This window comes from Mastigoproctus giganteus, chromosome 9, assembly GCF_048544385.1.
Source record: "Mastigoproctus giganteus isolate SK-2022 chromosome 9, ASM4854438v1, whole genome shotgun sequence".
NCBI classification, from domain to species: domain Eukaryota; kingdom Metazoa; phylum Arthropoda; class Arachnida; order Uropygi; family Thelyphonidae; genus Mastigoproctus; species Mastigoproctus giganteus.
In genome coordinates this window covers 121683690-121706058 of record NC_143583.1, presented here as the reverse complement: position 1 = coordinate 121706058, position 22369 = coordinate 121683690, and the positions used below count along the sequence as shown (strand labels likewise).

Here is a 22369-nt window from a genome sequence, read left to right as displayed (position 1 = left end):
GGAAGAACTGGACAGGCATTTGGAGGGAATGGTGTGATTTTTTTTTTTTTTTGGCTGATGCTGCATAAGCTCATACACTTGCTTTCTTGCAGCACATACCACTACCACTACTACGTGGTGTCCCACAGATATAAGGAATGTAGAACTGGAATTTGGGGAGTACAATGTGTACAGAAAGGATAGGAAGGGAGGAGGTGTTATGCTGTTAATTAAGAAAAACATAAAATCAAAAGAAGTGTATCCAGTTAATATAGATGAACAGTCCACTGCTGAGTCAGTTTGGTGTGACATAAGCACTGTGAAAGCAAAAATAAGAGTAGGAGTATGTTATAGGCCTAACACCTTGAATGAGAACAGTGAACAATTGTACAGAGAAGTAGAGTGGGCTAGTAAATCAGAATGTCTTATAATGGGGGATTTTAAATTCCCAGATATTGACTGGACCTTGTGGGTTGGTCACTCACACACTAATAAGACTTTTGTGGATTTATTGGATGATTGTTTTCTGCAGCAGCATGTTCGAGAGGCAACCAGAGAGGGTAATACTCTTGATCTGGTTATCAGCAGTGATCATTCATGTACAGTAATACCCCAACTTACGCGAACTCGGAGTTACGGGGTTCTTGATTTTTTCGTTTGGCGCATATCTAAAATTAGCTTACCAGTGATTTGGAAGTCAAATCATAAAGCTTGGGTGACAGCTTCCGTTTTTGAGGACTGGTTTGGTCACCACTTCATACCCGAAGTCGGACATTATTGCAAGTCTAAACAGATTCCATTTAAAGTGATGCTTCTTATTGACAATGCACCCGGTCACCCTCCTGCCACCCTAATTAATTTCCACCCACGTGTGAAAGTTGTGCTTTTGGCTCCAAACACATCCAGCTTGCTTCAACCGATGGACCAGGGAGTCATCAAAACATTCAAGGCTTACTACACGAGGTGTTCTGTACAATTGCTTTCTTGCATCACATGCCACTACTACTATGTCTGAATGAAGCTATGACACAAAATAGTGAGATATTTGTTAATGACTATTGGAAACAATTCAATGTTTTAGATGCCGTAAGAATCATTGAAGAATCTTATGATGAAATTCACAAAAAAACATTGAATGGTGTCTGGAAGAAACTTTTTCCATTTTTTTTTTTCAAAAACGAGACGAAAACAATGCCAGAAACTGATCATGTCACTCGTGTGATAGAAGAAGTTGTTAATCTTAACAGGCAATTAGATTTGGAAGTCAATGGTGATGATGTCAACGAGCTGTTGGATTCACATAGTCAGGAGCTGACAATGAATGAGCTTATAGAGATGCATGAGCAAAACGTCACTGAAGTATCCGATACTTCAGACCCAGTTCCACCAGAAAAGCACATGACAATTGCAAGCTTGACAGAAGGTCTCAGCTCAATTTAAAAGGGCTTAAAAATTTTAGAAAACAGACTCTAACGAAGAATGTGTTATTGCTATAAAGCAAGGAATAAAAAAATTATTAGCTTGCTACGAAGAAATTCTGCGTGAAAAAAAAAAAAAAGGCGCTGTGTCTTCAGACGAATTTGTTAGATTTTATGAAGCCATCAACATCAAAATAACTTTTTTACGTAACTCATTTATTTTTTTAATACATATTTTGCATTAATATGTATAAAGAGCTGCAATTTTATTAAATATTTTTCTTCTAAACTAGTGTTTTTTGTTAGTCCTTGGTCCCAATTAAACAAAATTTATATGTATTTATATGCAAAGTTGTACCCCGACTTATGAGAATTCGACTTAAGCGATTTTCGTCGGACCCACCTATCGAATAACTTCGGGGTATTACTGTATTAAGAATTTGTAGATAAAGGAACCACTAGGTGGCAGTGATCACAGTGTACTGATGTGGGATTTACTTAAAGATATAATTATCATCAGGGGAATTACCATAAAGGAACCACTAGGTGGCAGTGATCACAGTGTACTGATGTGGGATTTACTTAAAGATATAATTACCATCAGGGGAAAAGGAAAGGGGTTTTGCTTTCGTCAAGGTGAGTACAGTGGGATCAACTGACGATGTTACCAACAGTAAATTCTAAGTGGGAAGCATTCAAGGAATTAATCGTGGATGCTACTAAAAGTTTCACACCTATTAAGAAATATTGTTCAAGGTTTAGGCCTAAATGATTATCAAATGAACTAATGAGACTCGTGACAGAGAAGAAAAATGCATGGGATGCATATAAATTATCAAGCGACTGAAGCCTATGGCAGATTACGAGAAATCTTTGGCAAAAGATGCTAAGAAAAACAGCAAGGATTTCTTTACTTATATAAACTCTAAAAGGAAGGGGATGAATCTGATTGGTTCACTGGATATCGATGGTTCAGCTGTTGATGATCCTGCTCAGATAGCATACAAACTGAATGAGTATTTTGCATCTACATTCACACATGAGGAGTTATTAAGGTTTGAAAATGGCAGAAGGTTATCAAATTGTAGCAGGGTGCTTAATGATTTTGTAATAACTGAGAGCAAAGTGGAGGAGAAATTGTTGAAGTTAAACATAATAAATACTTTTAATTGGATTTTAAAAGCTTTCCTGGCTTATGGATCATAACTGTAGCAATAATTCATGAAGCAATAATTCAGACACAGCATGGGTTTGTTAATGGAAAGTCTTGTCTGACAAATTTGATAGGATATTATGATGTGGTTACAAAGGAACTGGATGCAAAAATAATTTTGATATCATATATTTGGATTTCAGTAAAGCTTTTGACACTGTGGCGCATGGAAGACTATTGTACAAATTGGAGCAGAATGGTATTAAGGGTAAGTTGCTACAATGGATAAAAAGATGGTTGAGTGGGAGAAGACAGGGTGGTAATTAATGGGTGCTGCTCTTCGTGGACTAATGTTATTAGTGGAGTTCCACAGGGTTCTGTTTTGGCTCCACTGTTGTTTTGTATATTTATCAATGATATCGATGAAGGTACATCAAGCTTGCTGTCAAAGTTTGCAGATGATACAAAGGTTGGCAGAGTTGTTAATGACAGTAATGGCAGTGTGCTACTGCAACAGGATCTAGATAATTTGGGCAGATGGACTAAGAAGTGGAAACTGAAGTTTAACTTTTACAAATGCAAAGTACTGCATATGGGTAGAAGTAACCCCAGAGAAACCTACCAACTGTGTGGTACTAAACTTAAAGTGGTAGAAAATGAAAAAGACCTGGAAGTAATTGTGCAGTCAGATATGAAGTTTTCTGAGCAATGCAGACAGGCTGCCAGGGCAGGTCATGGGGTTTTGTCAATGATATATAGGAATTTTGCTACCAGGGAGAAGGAGGTGATTGTCTCTCTGTATAAGGCAATGGTCAGGCCGTGCCTTGAGTACTGCGTACAGGTCTGGAGGCCTCATTTTAGGAAGGATGTAGATTTACTTGAGCATGTACAGAGAAGGGCAACAAGATTGGTGAGAGGAATAAAGGGATCCTCTTACCAAGAGAGGCTTAAGTTCTGCAAATTGCAGTGGCTGGAGACTTGGTACCTGCACGGTGATCTGATTGAGGTGTATAAGGCCTTGAATGGGTTGAGCACGCTGAATTCTGATGGGATCCTTCCACTTGTTCAGATTACGAACCTAAGGGGGCATAAATTCAAATTAAGAAAAGACAGATGTAGAATAGATGTGCGGAAATTTGCCTTTAGCCAGTGGGTGGTTAATTGATGGAACAAACTTCGATCTGTCGTTGTGGAAGTTGATAGGTTAAATAAATTTAAGGAGGAACTGGACAGGCATTTGGAGGGAATGGTGTGATTTTTTTTTTTTTTTTTTTAGGCTGATGCTGCATAAGCTCATACACTTGCTTTCTTGCATCACATGGCACTACTGCTACTTGCATATTTGCCAATCTTTCTGAACAGGAATGATACAAGGGGGATGTCTTTGTGTGTGTGTGTGTGTGTGTGTGTGTGTGTGTGTGTGTGTGTGTGTGTGTGTGTGTGTGTGTGTGTGTGTGTGTGTGTGTTTAGTGCAGACATGTGAAGAAATAGGCACCAATGCAGCATTCTGATGAGAGTTTAAAGAGTATAGTAGATCCCTTGAAGAAATTATCTCCAAGACAGAATGCGCTGGTCCCAGAGGCAGTTATTGTTGGTGTCTCTATTCAGTGCCAGATTTAAACTTGCTGTGGCCTTAAGATACATCATGTATGAGACCCTCCTGTCTCACCTGTGACAATATTAAAAAAAAAAGGATTTTTTAAGATGGCCCATTGTAATGTGAGGCCCTAAGCTATAGCTTGTTTAGCTAATATGTAAATCTGACCCTATCTCTATTGTTAGGTAAACAGAAAAGATGTTGTGCATGATGGAGAGGTAGGATATAACCAGGGTATATCTGCCAGGAGGCAAAAGTAGATAACATTGTAGAACAGATATCTCTTAAGGACAAAAAAAGGTGATACACATTGGCACTAATTATATTAACAGTAGGAGATCCTTACCAAGTATATGGCAATGTTGGGAAAAAGTTGCAAGTTAGGATCGAATTTGAAGGTGTCTGCAATTCTGCCCAGACATGATAGGAAGGAATACATGTTGAGAGCCTGGTCAATCAATTCAGCCATGGAGAGACTGTGCAAGGCTCATGGAGTAGAATATTTCTCAGCATGGTCTGTGCTTGTTAACAGGAGAGACTGCTTCTACAGGAATGGGATACCCTTAAACAGAAAAGGTACCAGAATATTTGCTGATGCTATCAAGGCAGTGTTAGTTGGGCCGGAAAACTGCTAGCTTGGGGAGGGGGGGATACACGGACTAATAGATTAACAGTGGCCACTGGCAGAAGTGAAAGTGATTCTTGCACTGCTTCTATTGGAATAAGCAGCAGTATGGAAAACAAGATGCAGGGGATTTCAGAGACTGCTGGGAGTCATTGCAGTACAAGGAAACACATGGGCTGTGTGTGTAAGAGCAACTAAGAACACATGCATGTATACTTGTATGTGCACTAATGCTAGGAGCAGTGTAAATAAATTTGATGAATTTGAAATGCTTAAGTCTTCAAATGCAGATGTTGTAGAGATAGTAGAGATTACTAGCATTCAAATCATTGTTAAATTGCGTGAGCCCTACACCCAAAAACTTAATGACATCAAATCGCATAACTAGTACTCCTTTTGACTGACCCCTATCTATAGCAGTTCTTTTTTTTTTTTTTTTTTTTTTTTTAAGGTCCAACCAATGAAATCTCACGAAATTAGGTGGCAGGACTTGCCAGAGTAAATAACTATAATACTCATGTACCTTGCCTGCCTCCATGGTGCAGAGTGTAGTCAACCTTGGGTCCCATTAGGGGCCCAGCAGCCAAATGACAAGAGGAACAACAGTACACAACACTACACATATACAAGATCCATACACCTTTAAACTTCTGGCATTGACAATGTTCTGTTTCACACCTACAATGTATACTACACGGAGATGGGAGAACCCCTGGTGACACTAAACACACTCTGTGCATTGTGCTCCGGAGCAGATGCTTGGTGACAGCACTCATGTTGACAGCCATTCATTGCAAACAACGACATTGGTTTGCACTGCAATATCGGACTTCACCAATGCATCATGGTTTCTGCTCAACCAAGTGGATGGACAGTGGCGTATCAGGCGTGAAACCTCCGATAACAGACACCACGGACCCGATTGTTGGCAGAAGGTAGGCTAGTGGGAGCAGCATTATAGTCTGGGGAATGTTTTCATGGCATGGCTTGGGTCTGCTGATGCCCATGGAGGGCACAATGAATGCAATTGGTTACCTATTGATCGTCGTCGACCAAGTACACCCATACCTTTTGACCACAGGTATGAGTGTACCTATAGTCAACTGTGGGCGATAGTGTCTATCAACAAGACGACGCGCCATGCTATGTCACCAGAATTGTCCGCGAGTGGTTTGAGGAGCACAAAGAAGACTTCAAACTACTTCCTTGGCCACCGAATTTCCCTCAATATTAACCCAATTTAAAATCTATGGGACTGCCTCAATCAACATCAGACGGATGGATCCTCCACCAAGGAACCTACAAGGATGCACTGCAGTCTCCATGATTACAGATACGCATAGCAATCTTCCGTGGACTTATTGAGTCCCTCCCATGGTGGCTGGCTGACTGCAGGGCTGCAAAAGACACATATTCTGAATACTAGGTAGATGGTCATAATACTGTGACAGAACCCTGTATATATTTGTTAAGTAGCAATTACACTGTTTAATATGCGAGTCCGACCAGTACATTGTTAAATTGCTTGAGCCCTACACCCAAAAACTTAATGACATCAAATTGCATAACTATAGCAATTTGATGTCATTAAGACTGACCCCTATAGCAATTCTTTTTTTTTTAGAGTTGTAAGCATTTATTATGGTAAAGTTTTATTTTTAGTATATATCAAAAACAGAGGTAATCTCCAAAGCAGAATGCACTCGTCCCAAAGGAACTAGTTATTGTTGGTAATTCTATTGTCAGGGAGACGGGGAATATACTGTGCAAGAAGGATAGGTGGAACAGGATCAGGGTATGTCTTCTGGATGCAAAAATTGATGACGTAGAGCAGATATCATCTTTTAAGGGCAAGAAAGGTGATGTTATTGTTGTACATGTTGGAACTAATGACATTAAGAGTAAGAGATCTGCAGATTTACTCAACAAGTACAGGTCAATATTGAAAAAAAGTCACGAGTTATGGTTGAAAGTGTATGCAATTCTGCCCAGAAACAATAGGAGGGAGTATATGAGGGCCTTGTTGATCAATTCGATCCTGGAGAGATCATGCAAGGATCAAGGGGTAGAATTTTTTTCAGCCTGGTCTGTGCTTGTTGACTGGAGAGACTGCTTCTACAGGGATAGGATACACTTAAATAGAAAGGGTACAAGAATATTTGCTGATGCTATCGAGGCAGGGTTAGGTGGGTCAGCAAACTGCTAGCTTAGGGTGATACACAGACTAAAAGGTTAACAGTGGCTGCAGGCAGCCACTGTTAACAGTGGCTGCAGGCAGAGGCAAAAGGGATTTGTGCACTGCTTCTATTAGAATGAGCTGTAGCCTGAAAAACAAGACAATGTTGAGATTTCCACGACTGTTGGGAGTCATAGTGAACAAATAAATAGATGGGCTGTGTTAGGGTAACTAAGAGTAGAAACAGGTGCATGTATACTTGCATTTACAGAAATACTAGGAGTATAGTTAATAATTTGATGAGCTTGAAGTGCTAGTCAAGACATCAAAGGCACATATTGTTGGGATTTTAGAGACATGGCATCACCCAGATATAAGCAGTGCAGAATTGGAATTTGGGGAATACAATGTGCACAGGAAGGATAGATAGGACAGGAAGGAAGGAGGGGTTATGCTGTTAGTTAAGAAACACATAAAATCTAAGGAAGTGCATCAAATTGATGGTGGTGGACAATCCAGTGTTGAGTCTGTTTGGTGAGAAATAAGCAGCACTGGCAAAAGAAAAATGAGAGTAGGTGTGTGTGTGTGTTATAGGCCTAATAAATCTGATGAGTATAATGAGCAATTGTGCAGAGAAATAGAGTAGGCCAGTAAATCAGAATGTCCTATAATGGAGGATTTTAACTTTCCAGATATTGGCTAGAACTTGTGGATTGGTCACTTGCACACTATCAAGACTTTTGCGGATTTATTGGATGACTGTTCTCTATAGCAACATGTTCGAGAGGCAACAAGAGGAAGTAATACTCTTGACCTGATTATCAGCAGTGATTATTCATGCATTAAGAATTTGCAGATAAAGGAGCCACTGGGTGACAGTGATCTTGTACTGATGTGGGAATTACTTAAAGATGTAACTACCATCAAGGCTAAAGGGAAGGGCTTTTGCTTTTGTAAAGTAACTACAGAGGTCTCAGACAGTTTTTAAATTCTGTACAGTGGGATCAACTGATGATGTTACCAATGTTGAATTGTAAATGGGAAGCCTTTATGGACTTAATTTTGGAGGCTACTAGGCTTTTCATTCCAACTAAGAAATACTGTTCAAGCTTTAGGCCTAAATGGAGGTCTCAGATGAATTAATGAGGCACGTGGCAGAGAAGAAGAATGTATGGGATGCATATAAAGTATCAGGTGACACAGAAGCCTATGGCAGGAATAATCTAGTCTGTAATCAAGTCACAAAGGAGGTTAGTCAGGCAAAGGCAGATAATGAGAAATCTTTGGCAAAGGATGCAAAGAAAAACAGCAGAGAGTTCTTTTCTTATGTAAACTCTAGAAGCAAAGGGATGAATCAGATTGGACCATTTAACATAGATGGGTTGACTATTGATGATCATGCTCAGGTAGCTGATAAACTGAATGAGTTATTTTGCATCTACATTCACACATGAGGAGTTATTCAATGAGGGGAATGCCAGAAGTTTATCAAATGCTAACAGGGAACTAAGTGATTTTGTAATAACTGAGAGCAAAGTGGAGGAGAAATTGTTGAAGTTAAACTTAAATAGGCACCTGGGGTGGATGGGATCTATCCAGTTATATTAAAGGAGGCAGAAAAGGAAGTAAGCAAACCCTCAGCCATAATTACAAGAGCTTCCTTGGACTCAGGGGAGGTCCCCATGGACTGGAGGTGTGCAAATTTATCACCAATTCACAAAGGGGATTCAAAAGATGACACAAGTAACTACAGACCTGTTAGTTTAACTTGTGTTCTGGGGATAATAATGGAATCACTGCTGGATTATCTATACAAGACTGCAGTTATAGTTAAGACACAGCATGGATTTGTTAAAGGGAGGTCTTGTCTGACCAATTTGATTGGATACTATGATGTGGTCACAAAGGTACTGGAATGCCAAAAATAATTTTGATTTTGATATCATATAATTGGATTTCAGGAAAGTTTTTGATACTGTTGCACATGGAAGATGGCTGTACAAATTGGATAGGTATAGCATTAAGGATAAGTTGCTACAATGGATAAAGGGATGGTTGAGTGGGAGATGACCGAGAGTGGTAATTAATGGAATGAACACTGCTCTTTGTGGACAAATGTTATTAGTGGAGTTCCCCAGAGTTTCATGTTGGGCCCATTGTTGTTTTGTGTATTTATCAATGATATTGAAGGTATATCAGGTTTAATGTCCAAGTTTGCACTGCACCCATTGCAACAGGTCCATGTACTTTTAAAATAAGGTTTCCAGAAGTGTATGCAGTATTAAAGATGTAATCAGATTATTACAAAGGGATAATCAACTCCCTATTTCTGCTGGCAAAATTCTTCTTTATCATTGACAAAACCCAATGAGCTGTCCTGGCAGCAGGAACTGCTCAGAGAAGTTCATATCTAATGTGAAGTCAGATATGAATTACCCCCATATCTTTTTCAAATCACCACTGCCCTGAATGTTGTACCGTACAGCTGGTACATTAGTCTGGGATTGCTGCTCTCATATATAGTATCTTTCATTTGTCTTTATTAAACTTAAATTGCTATTTTTATATCTTGTTGTAGTGGCCTACCCTGATTACTGTGATTAACTACCCTGCAATCTTTGTAACATCTGAAAACTGAGATATTAAGCTTGGTATGCTAACACCCCAATTCATTCCAAATGTCTCTATAGACAGGTCACAGCTCTGGGCTGGCTAATCAACTTTTTTGATACTCATGTTCTCAAACCAGTCCATCACAACATAAGCAGCATGACATGAGCCATTGTCCTGCTGATACAGGTATGTACCTTCCCCAACATACTGCCACAATGTAGATATAGCATTATTGCCCAGGATGTCTAGATACAGCTCAGTATTCATGGCTTTGTCCAAATGCTGATTTTTCCTTTTAGGAAGCATGGCATGGACTGCTGACACTGGTTGCAGATGGCCTGACCAGTGTGGGCCTGTCAGGACACACTGATATAAAATATATAAGAAATCAGTAACCCTTCCCCCACATAGGGCAACTTGCCTCTATGACTTTAATCTCTCTACCTAATAGGAAATAGTCCATTTTCCTACCTCCCACCCCACCTTTGCCTGGTTCACCATACCACCACAATACTCTATGCTATTCTCATCAGTCCCCTCCACAGGGGTGCTCCTTCTCTCCCCTCTTTTCCCAATTCTTGGTGTCACCCTTATACTCCCTTCCAATAAAAACTTATACTTTTTTCTCTGTCATCCCACCAATGGCAAATCAGGCAATGCCAATGTTTGCGCTGACAAAGCTATTATGAGTCCCTGGCTTGGTTCCCCATGCCCAGGACAAAAAATAGGGATGGGTGGTGTTCCATGGGCCCCCAGGCTGTGGCCAAATGAACATAATCTAACGCTATACTACAAACCTACACAATTGACATCTGGCCGTTACAGAGATTGTATTACGTCATAAAGTTATGATGTAGAGTTGGGAGGGGGGGGAAGGCCCCTGATGTCGCAGGATACACTATATCCCTTCCGAACACGTACTTTCCATATTCAAATTCTAAATCCCTTCTATCTGAGTGGCACCATGTTTCTCTGATTCTCCACAATGTCTGCATTTGATGATTTTATCAGCACTTCAAATTCACCACATTCATTATGATCCCAATATTAGTCCGCATGCAAGTATATTTGCAACTTTTTTATTCTTAGTAACACAGCCCATGTATTTGCTTGTTCCATGAGGACCCAGAGTCGGTCTTAAAATCCCTGACACCTTGTTTTCCAGGCTCTTTCCAATAGAAACATTACAAGAATCACTTCCACTTTTGCCTGCAGCTACATTAATCTATTAGTCTGTGTAGTCAAGCCAGCAGTTTTCCTACCCACCTAACACTGCCTCGATAGCATCAGCAAATATTCTTGCACCGCTTCTATTTAATTGTATTCCATCCATTTAAAAACAGTCTCTCCAGGGCCAAAATGATTCACAAAGCTCTTATCATGTATTCCCTCTTATTGTGCCTGAGCAAGATTGCAGACACTTTCAATTTCAATCTTAACTCACAATTTTTTTCTCAACGATGATCTGTACATTAATTAATCCTTAGATCTTCCTACTCTTGATATCATTAGTACCAATGTGTACAAGAATATCAACTTTTGTGCCTTTAAAAGATGATAGCTGCTCTACAATGTCATCTGTTTTATTTATTTCTTAGACTGCATTCACACTGACATGTATTTGTAATGTATAAAACCATTCAATCAGTAACACATTTAATACTAGTACACAGTACCCACTGCTCTACCATTAATATGCAGTTGCCTACATATCTACAAATAACTCTTATTTACATGAAAATTAATAATATGCCGCCACCTCCAGCCTATATGACAGCCTCTAGTCTCTGTGGAACACTGTCCATCAGTATTTTGTAAATTTCCTGTGATATTTTCTGCCATTTGGCTTTTAAAGCGGTGAACGGTTCAGCTTTGTTTTTTGGGCAGTCCCTCCTCACACGCATCCAGTGATCCAGTTTATCTCAGAGGTCTCTATAGGATTGAGTTCAGGGTCTGGGCTGCCTGGTCAAATTTTTTTGACACTCATGTTCTGCAACCAGTCCATTCCAGCATAAGCAGCATGATATGAGGCACTGTCCTGCTGATGCAGGCAAGTGCCTTCACCAACATACTGCCACAATGTAGATAATGTATTATTGCCCAGGATGTCTAGACACACCTCAGCATTCATGGTTTTGTCCAAAACAAATAATGACCCCAAGACAAGCTATGAAAAACAACCCCAGTGCATCATAGTGCCTACACAAAACTTCATTGTTTGGATACAGTACAGCAGGTAGCTTTCTCTAGACATCTGCACATAGAGACACAACCATCAGAATAGTAGACAATGTACTGTGAGCATTACACCAAGCTAGATGGCATCTGGAATTACTCTGAGTGATTAGAAGCATGTAGACGGCTACATAACCATGGTAATTCATATAATGCAGTGTCCTGTGCATTGAACTGGTGCTGACATGCATTCCAATCTCACTGACTTCCTGTGTGTGTATGCTGCAACACTGACCCACATTTCAAGTAAACAGTCCTTTGCAGCGTTCTCCTGTCACATTCTGTTAGCTTCAAAGGTTTCCCTCAGGTTGCTTCAAGACAGCTGCAACATGTCTGCTCCCATTTGCAAATCACATCATCAATCATCAACCTAAGGATCTTCAGTGCCATTGAAATGTACTGTACGGACTGACTGTTTAAGTGGTATCCTACTAACATTCCATGCTGGAATGTCTGCTTACTCTATGGATCATAGCATCTTGCATTTACAATCATACTACTGCCTCCTCAAAGGCCACAGGTACATTTATAGTTTTGTCTGACATGTGGTGCTTGGGTAGGATGCAACCAACTATCAATAGAAGGATGTCCGAATAGAAATGGTAGGGCAGTGTTGCACTTAATGGTATGGTATGTATTTAGTTTAAGATGATTCGATTTTCTGATCTCATATTGCAATATTTATAATTCATATTAAAAAATATTGTGCAATCACAATGCCCATACTAGAAGCAGAATTTGAACCAGCAGTGCTTCTTTCTTAGGCAAGTACTACTCATTGTGGACCAATTCAGCAGGATGTCAGGTATCACATTCTGTGGAGATTACAGGATCAGAGCTACTATATTATCTAATAAAAAAAAAGTAAGGAATTAACCCTGAATAAAATTAAAAAAAAAAAAAAAAAAAAAAGTGTAATTTTCAAAATATCTAGAACATGCTATGTTCCCAGATTTACGAGACTCTATTGTAATATATTTTTACTTAATGCTATTTTCTTAAATTGATATAGTTTTGGAATATTTCTAACATTTTGACTTGACCTTCATTCTGTATGATTTCTCCATTAATATTTTGCAGACACTGAATCTAGTGTTTTTTTTTTGTTTTTTTTTTAAATCTAAAAAGATTAGAATAAATTTATTTTGGTGTATCTCCATTTCACTAGTGAAGTAACTGAAAAGGTATGTTATGTTATTATATAAAAAGGCATTTTATTGTATTATTCTGGAGTTAGTGAACATTCACGCATGCATGCATCTAACAGCTTGAAAATTGAGATTAAGTTCTCTTTTGAAAAAGGCACCAACAGAACACTTTTGTCCTTGGATGTACTAATTAATATAGGGGATAACTTAGCACAGCAAGTTTATACATCACAATAACCACTTTTTTCACTCCTAAACTTCCACTCCAACCATCCAGCATCCATAAAAGCAGAGATCATTAGAAGGCAGTGTTCAGAGTGTACTGATGTGGGATTTTGTTTTCATAAAAGTAATTGCAATAGTGTTAGACAGCTTTTTAAATTCTTTTCATTGGGACTGACTAATAATTAGTCATTTAGAATTTTCAGTTGACCTTGCTAACTGAAAATTCTAAGTGGGAAGCATTTAGGGATGTAATTGTAGAAGCTACCAAGCTTTTCATAAACTACTTATCTAGTTAATCTAATTTTTAAATTATGAGTTCCATCTGTTCTTCATTTAATTCACCTTCCTGAATTGATTTTGTAGTTTCTTCCATATCTTGGTGTTCTTTTTACTTAACTCCGCTGGAATATTTTGCTTCTGTGCTTTCTTTTCTTTGATAAAGTCCACTATCTACTGATCTAGTTCAGTATCATTTCATGTATCACACCCTCAATTTTACTTTACACTGCTTTGTGCATTTGCTCTAATAAGTATTGCACAAATTAGGGTAAACAAAATAAATATTATCTAATGCGTCTTTTTCAGAAACAAGAGACTAACATCAAAAGAATGTGCAAACTTCAGTAAATATAGAAAGAAATAAAGAATAGATGCAGGCTTGCACCAGAAACTAATGTGCTGAAGTAAAGCTAAGACATAAATAAGAAACTTACATTTCTGTCAGTGGTTAACTGTATATATAAATACATGACTAATAACAAAGGACAAAACATTTTGTAGGTAAAACATACATAACTGTATTTCAATAAATTCAGATAGATAAACAATTTACAAAGATCTAAGGAGATTCCACTAAACTAATCTAATCAGATTTTATTAAACATTTATACTAAAACTCTAGCATTACTACTAATATGTATTCTAAAAACATGTTCTGAATTCAGATTCACTGTTCTTGCCCTTATCACAGATTTTAAATTAACCTTTAATTATTTGTTGCATAAATTCTTTAGTCATTAAATCTCTTCAAAATTAGCCCTCTTGTATTTCCTTTAATGTTAAAGAATTTTCTCTTAAATGTACTTAACTTTATACAATAAACTTTAAATTCCCTCTCACTTTAAGCACACTTTTTTTTTTTTTTTTTTTTTTATGAAAACCCCAAACATGAAAGGTATCAAAACCTATAGTACTTAGTACCGTGCATGGGTTGAAGGAGAAGTATGGGGGGAGGGGAATGCTGGAAACTTTGCTCTAGAGACTAAACATGAGTTTCACCACTTCAAGCCTCCAATAAGCAAAGCGGTGGTATTTCACCGGTTGATGAAAGTCATCTACCACCTACAAACTATTCAACTACACGAGTGCTGATAGCTGAACAACGATGAACTTAATTTTCACAAACTTCACATTAAAGGATAAACTGAAAGTAAGCATTTTTAATTCAACTTGTTTAGTTAACAGCTGTTTTTCACAACATAACATACCCTTCAAACGATTCCACATGCATGGGATCATTTGATGTATTATTACACACATGCTATAGACACAGAGGAGTTTTTGGAATGAACAAATACAACTATGTTGACTATATCTAAAAGGAATAATTATGGACACAGGTAAGAGTACAAATTTTTTTTTACATATACACAAAAAATTTCAATATAATAAATCTCTTATAGTCATAGATAGGAGATTTAGGAGAAGTCTGGTTGGCCTACCTCCCTAAAATCCACTTTTGCACACCTCACCCTGTTACATCACTTAGGTGACGATGAACACGTAGAGTGGTTCTCTTCAAAACGCATGGTCAGCGTGAAGAGGAAAAGACCAAACCCTCCAGCACATGACAGCATGATGAAACAAATGGCCCTCAGTCCCCAGTGGCTTTAACTCCCCCTCTTATGGCAGAGTGGAAGCAGAGAGTGCTAAGAATCTCTGGGTACGACCAGGCTGCCACGCACAGAAAATGGACTTGGCCTGTTACAACGTAAGATGGCTCATCGGTGAAGACAGAATATTAGAGCTGGAAAAGGAATTAGAAAATGTGAATTGGAATATCGTTGGTTTGGCTGAAACAAGAAGAAGAAATGAATCACTTATAACTTTATCAAGTGGAAATCTGCTGTACACCAATGGAAACAGTGAAAGGAGAGAAGGCGGAGTTGGCTTTCTGGTCCATAAAGATGTAAAAAACAACATTTTGGAATTCAAAAGTACATCACTAAGGGTGTCATGACTACTACTCAGGATTTCTAAGAGGTACAAGCTAAAAGTTATAATGATTTATGCGCCAACATCGAGCCATGATGAAGAGGCTGAAGAAATGTATACCGAAATTGAGAGTCTTCTAAATGAGCAAAAAACCTACTACACTATCATTATGGGGGACTTCAATGCTAAGGTTGGAAAGAGACAAAACAGTGCAGAAAGGGGAACTATAGGAAATTTTGGAATTGGTGAAAGAAATGAAAGAGGTGAAAGACTTGTGGAATTTGCAGAATCTCGAGGAATGTCTGTAATGAACACTTTTTCAAGAAAAGGGTGAACAGAAAGTGGACATAGAAGATCCCAAATAGATTAACAACTAATGAAATTAACTTCATCCTCACTAATAAAAGATATATTGTGAATGATGTTACCGTCTTGAACAAGGTAAACGGAAGTGATCACAGAATGGTAAGATGCACGCTTGATATAGATGTAAGAAAAGAAAGAAAAAAAAAATTGACTTGAGTAAATAATACAAAGGTCTTTGAGATAACAGAAGAGGAGAAAAAGCAGTATGTACTGGAATTTAAGAACAAGTTTGAGCTTCTGCAGACTGCTCAGGACCAAGATATCGATGAAGAATATTATAACTTTCTGAAAGTGATCAAGCCCAAGAATCCTATAGGTAAAAAGAAATCCAAAGAAGAAAAAATTAATCAAGAAACACTTGTCATGATGAACCGAAGACGACAAATGAAGACGAAGATAAACACTGACAAGGAGAAAATTGATTATACTGAGTTATGCAAAGCCATTAGAAAGAGACTCAAAGAGGACAAAAGAGGATTTAACAGGATCAATCAGGATCAAAATCAGGATAACAGGATCAAAAAGGATCAATCAGCAGCCATGAGCAGTAATACAAAAACACAAATGATACTGAAACTGAAGAATAGTGATGGCGTACTTATAAATAGCAGAGAAGGTATAATTATTCTCCTTGTATAATTCTACTACAGAGAATTATACAAGGGTCAAGGGAATGATGCCAGCAGTGGGGAAGATGGATTGCAAAGTAGCAATGCAAACGGCATACCTGATATTCTTCCTGATGAGGTAGAACATGCATCGAAGAAAATGAAGAATCAGAAAGCCCTGGGGTAAGATGAAGTTACTGTAGAGTTGTTAAAATTAGGAGGAAGAGACATGACACAAAAACTGGCAACTCTTCACAAAATGCATTAGAAAAGGTGTGGAATAATGCAATAATAGTTTTGCTGCATAAGAAAGGAGATAAATTGGAAATTATAGACCAATTAGCTTGTTATCACACATCTTCAAGTTGTATCACAAGGGTCATTACTAACAGATTAGAAAGAATACTTGGTGATAATCTACCGAAAGAGCAAGCTGGCTCTAGGACAGGATTTTCAACTATGGATCACCTTCACATAATATCACAGCTAATGGAGAAAGCAAATGAATACAAAACACCGTTATGCCTAGCATTTGTGGATTATGAAAAGGCAATTGACTCCATACAGCATAAGGCAATGTTTCGGGCACTAGAAAGACAAGGCATAGATACCCCATATATTATGATTTTGAAGAAAATATATGAGTGCTACCTCCTTTATTAGACTAGACAAAGACAGTAGCAAATTTAAAATTGAGAAAGGAGTTCGACAAGGAGACACAATATCTCCGAAGTTGTTTACTGCCACCCTTGAGGAAGCTTTCAGATGATTAGACTGGTTGCAGAAAGGAGTCAATGTGAATGGAGAGTACCTAAACCATTTACGATTTGCAGATGACACTGGTCATAACCCATGATCCCAAAAATTAGAGGAAAATCTTAATCAGTTATGCACAGTTATTAAGGATTTTGGACTAAAGATGAATATGGCTAAAACTAAAGTAATGTTGAACAAGTATGCCACAGAAAGGGATAATGATTGAAGGAGCAGTAATTGAAAAGGTGGAGTCATATACATATCTGGGACAAGTCATTAGCTGTATTAATGATAAATGGCTGGAAGTCAAGAGAAGAATAAATTTTGGATGGATAGCATTCAGGAAATATAGTCACATACCCAATTCGTCTGAAACATAAAATAATGAACCAATGTATACTCCCCACCATGACTTATGGAAGTGAAACTTGGGCACTCACCAAAAGAATGGAACAAATTATATTGGGAATCAGACTGTTAGATAAGAATAGAAACACATGGATTGGGCAGCCAACTCAAGTAGTAGTAGTAGTAGTGGCATGTGATGCAAGAAAGCAAATGTATGAGCTTATGCAGCATCAGCCAAAAAAAAAAAAAAAATCCACACCATTCCCTCCAAATGCCTGTCCAGTTCCTCCTTAAATTTATTCAACCTATCAACTTCCACAACAACAGATGGAAGTTTGTTCCAGCAATTAACCACCCGCTGGCTAAAGGCAAATTTCTGCACATCTATTCTACATTTGTCTTTTCTTAATTTGAATTTATGCCCCCTTAGGTTCGTAATCTGAACAAGTGGAAGGATCCCATCAGAATTCAGCGTGCTCAACCCATTCAAGGCCTTATAGACCTCAATCAGATCACCGCGCAGGTGCCTAGTCTCCAGCCACTGCAATTTGCAGAACTTAAGCCTCTCTTGGTAAGAGGATCCCTTCATTCCCCTCACAAATCTTGTTGCCCTTCTCTGTACATGCTCAAGTAAATCTACATCCTTCCTAAAATGAGGCCTCTAGACCTGTACACAGTACTCAAGGCGTGGCCTGACCATTGCCTTATACAGAGGGACAATCACCTCCTTTTCCCTGCTAGCAAAATTCCTGTATATGATTAACAAAATCCCATGACCTGCCCTGACAGCCTGTCTGCATTGCTCAGAAAACTTCATATCTGACTGCACAATTACTCCCAGGTCTTTTTCATTTTCTACCAACTTATGTGTAGTACCACACAGTTGGTACGTTTCTTTGGGGTTGCTTCTACCCATATGCAGTACTTTGCATTTGTCAAGGTTAAACTTCAGTTGCCACTTCTTAGCCCATCTGCCCAAATTATCTAGATCCTGTTGCAGTAGCACACTGCCATTACTGTCATTAACAACCCTGCCAACCTTTATATCATCTGCAAACTTCAACATTACTTCATCAATAAGTAAAGGAGATTCTTATCAAAACTAAAGAACTAAAATGGTCTTGGGCAGGACACATAGCTTGAAGACATAATGACAGATGGATTAAGAAAAGAACAGAATGATACTCAAGAGGAGCTAGAAGAAAATCTGGAAGATGACGGAGATGGACAGATGAAATTCATGAGTTTGTGGGTAGTAAATGGATGACCATTGCACAAAACAGAAGGAACTGGAAAGTTGCTGGCAAGGCCTTCATCCTGCAGTGGACTGAAAATGGCTGTTGATGAATCAGATACATAATATAGTAAAAAACTAATATGGTAAACTACTTTTTCATTAACATTAAAAAAATAAATACATAAAAAATAATTGTCCTAAATTGCACAGCTCAATAGAATAAATAGATTATTTTACAGTTCCTTATTATTCTCTCTACAGTGCCATTTCAGGTTTTGAGTATCAATTAAAAGTTCTCCTGAGTTTTTGTAAATACCCAGTCATAAAAATAATCTCTTGAGATATAACTGGGTGGCGAAAAATCAGGCATTTAAGCTTTAAAACATGGCCAACCGCTTGAGTATAATTTTATATCTGGATATGCATATTCAGTCAGTATGGGGAGTTCAGGAAAGGTAGTTGATTTTGTTGTAGGGATTTAGGCACATTAGCAAATTAGACCATATTACACTGTTGCATGTATCATGTCTGGGTCAGTGTGTGTGTATGTGCGTGAGTTCATGGACCAATGTGCACACTGTGTGAGCTGTAAAACATGAATAACTCATGTAGGGAGGGGAGACCCTACCCTTTGCTTGAGATTGACTAATTACAACCTTGACTGAAGAAGTTTTAGAAATTCCTCCAGTCACAGATGGGAATTGAACCCAGCCCTCTCCAAACAACTAGTGACAAGCATGTTGTCTGTTTGTTGTTTATTTGGTTTTTTAGAAGCATTAGCAACTAAGGCCATATTGCTCCGGGATATGCGGTGGTCATACCCTGACCTTTCCGCATCCTCCGTATTTGGTGGTGACGGGCTCGAACCCCGGTCTAATCAAGAAGCGTGTGCTACGCACTGCTGCTCCTTCCCACCTGGCTACGGTACAAGCATGTGTGTGTGCACTTCATCAAAGTGAGTTGTTCATGTATTGTGCATATCAGGATGTTGCAATTTGAACAATAAGCTGACATCAGTTTTGTGCACATCCAGGAAAGACTTTCCTCACATTCTAGGGAACTTCCTATTCTTCGAAATTAAACATCTCCCAAAGCAAGGAATATGCAAGTCTGTAGAGGAAGTGGATTGTGTTAAAATGAAGGTACTGGAGAAGGTAGTGGAGAAAGACAGCTTCCAAGAATAGTATTTCTTCTTGTGGGTATGTGTGACAGAGGAAGGAAAGTAATTTGAAAGTTACATGCAGTAAGTTTATCAACTGCAAAAATTAACTGCTACAAGTTCTGAAACTTTTTTAGATAATGTTTGCCACTGTCCACTGAATATTCATGGGTACAGCATGTCTGTGAATGTTCAAAGAGGTCAATATACTGTTTTGCAGAATGAAAAACCATTAAACCCAAGGAAGCCTAAAACTCAATCTGAAGCTTGCCAACAGCTCCAAGTTAAAACACCCTTAATAAATTCCTCCTGTCATTCAAAATATTTGAATCCAAATCCAAATGTGTACTAAGTAGCAAAGCCACCAAAGTATCATGAAGGACAGCTCAAGAATTAATCACTATAAACAAACCAATTACTAATTGTACTGTAGAATTAAAAAATTTAATCATCAGTAATAATAATATCTACCAGTATGGCTTAAGACTTAAATTTTGGAATTCTACTTTAAACAACAAATAAATGACTTTGGTAATGTACTCTCTCTGAACAAGCTCTGACAGAAAGATATATTTCGCTATGCTAATGATACAAAAGAATGAGTTTACATATACCTTGGAATTCCTTTAGGTGTGCCTCTCTGTCCAGTAAAACCAGATTCCACTAACATGATAACTGGATCTTCAACATACAAGAAATTGTAATCCTCAAAAATTCTTAAGCCATTATCAAATTTCACACGAACTTTTTTCGGCCCTTCTCCTTTGGAGGCAGAAGTAATACATTCAACGCAGTTTGGTTTGCGGCTATAAATAAAATTTAGAAATATATGATTGAATATGACTTTTTTAACATCTCCACAGATTTAGTAAATTAATATATTTGCATACCACATTACAGTGTGGCTAATATATTTTATAAACCTAAACTTAGATTATTCAGTATATTTATTTTTATATTAATTTTTTTGCACATTCCACAGTTGTCTAATAGCACACAGAATTTTGACATATAATTAATATAATTTTTGATTTATAGATTTTCAGAGCTTTTGACTTTCAAAAAGCTGGAGATCAGGCATTTGTGAGCAGAAGGAAAACAAGGTTTTTGGGATAAAATGGTTGGGGGGGGGGGGGGGAAGAGATATTTTTTTTTTTTTTTTTTTTTTTTTTAATGCAGAAGTGCTTCCCAAAACACAGAAAGAAAGCATTTTTTGGAAAAAGGAGGCTTTTTAATCTTTCCAGTGCACTAAAAATTAAATTTCAGTGGCAAAATACAACTCATATTAAAATAAGTTGCTTTTAAACATTAGCTTATCTAACATTTTTCGGAGTGGATTCTGCTTGCAAATTATTATTATTAGTGGCATACAATGCAAGAAACTGCCCACCTCCATAACAGTAGCAGTGGCATGTGATGCAAGAAAGCAAGTCTATGAGCTTATGCAGCATCAGACAAAAAAAAAAAAAAAATTCACACAACCATTCCCTCTAAATGTTTGTCCAGGTCTTCCTTAAATTTATTTAACCTATCAACTTCCACAATGACAGATGGAAGTTTGTTCCGGCAATTAATCGCCCGCAGGCTAAAGGCAAATTTCCGCACATCTATTCTATATCTGTCTTTCCTTAATTTGAATTTATGCCCCCTTAGGTTTGTAATTCGAACAAGTAGAAGAATCCCATCAGAATTCAGCATGCTCAACCCATTCAAGGCCTTATACACCTCAATCAGATCACCGCGCAGGTGCCTAGTCTCCAGCCACTGCAATTTGCAGTGGCTTAAGCCTCTCTTGGTAAGAGGATTCCTTCATTCTCCTCACCAACGTTTTTGCCCTTCTCTGTACACACTCAAGCAAATCTACATCTTTCCTGGGCGCCTCCATAGCCAGGTGGGAAGGAGCAGCAGTGCGTAGCACACACTTCTTGATTAGACTGGGGTTCGAGCCCGTCACTACCAAATATGGCGGATGCGGAAAGGTCAGGGAATGACCACCACATATCCTGGACCAATATGGCCTTAGTTGCTAATGCTCCTAAAAACCAAATAACAAACAAACAAACATCCTTCCTAAAATAAGGCCTCCAGGCCTGTACACAGTACTCAAGGCGTGGCCCGACCATTGCCTTATACAGAGGGACAATCACCTCCTTTTCCCTGCTAGCAAAATTCCTATATATCATTGACAAAACCCCATGACCTGCCCTGGCAGCCTGTCTGCATTGCTCAGAAAACTTCATATCTGATTGCACAATTACTCCCAGGTCTTTTTCATTTTCTACCACCTTAAGTGTAGCACCACACAGTTGGTACATTTCTCTAGGGTTACTTCTACCTATATGTAGTACTTTGCATTTGTCAAGGTTAAACTTCAGTTGCCACTTCTCAGCCCATCTGCCCAAATTTTCTGGATCCTGTTGCAGTAGCACACTGCCATTACTGTCATTAACAACCCTGCCAACCTTTGTACCATCTGCAAACTTTGACAGCAAACCTGATATACCTTCATCAA

General features: G+C 38.3%; 1 protein-coding gene across 2 annotated transcripts in view; it reads right to left on the bottom strand.

Annotated features, from left to right (window-relative positions):
* The window catches only part of LOC150080687 (plexin-A2-like), a 1379917-nt gene that overhangs the window by 394904 nt on the left and 962644 nt on the right, over window positions 1-22369 (bottom strand). For both annotated transcript variants that reach the window (XM_090381876.1, XM_090381877.1), the window contains one exon: window positions 20472-20663. In XM_090381876.1, the coding sequence (XP_090238002.1) occupies window positions 20472-20663 (192 nt within the window). The remainder of the gene's footprint in view (window positions 1-20471; window positions 20664-22369) is intronic.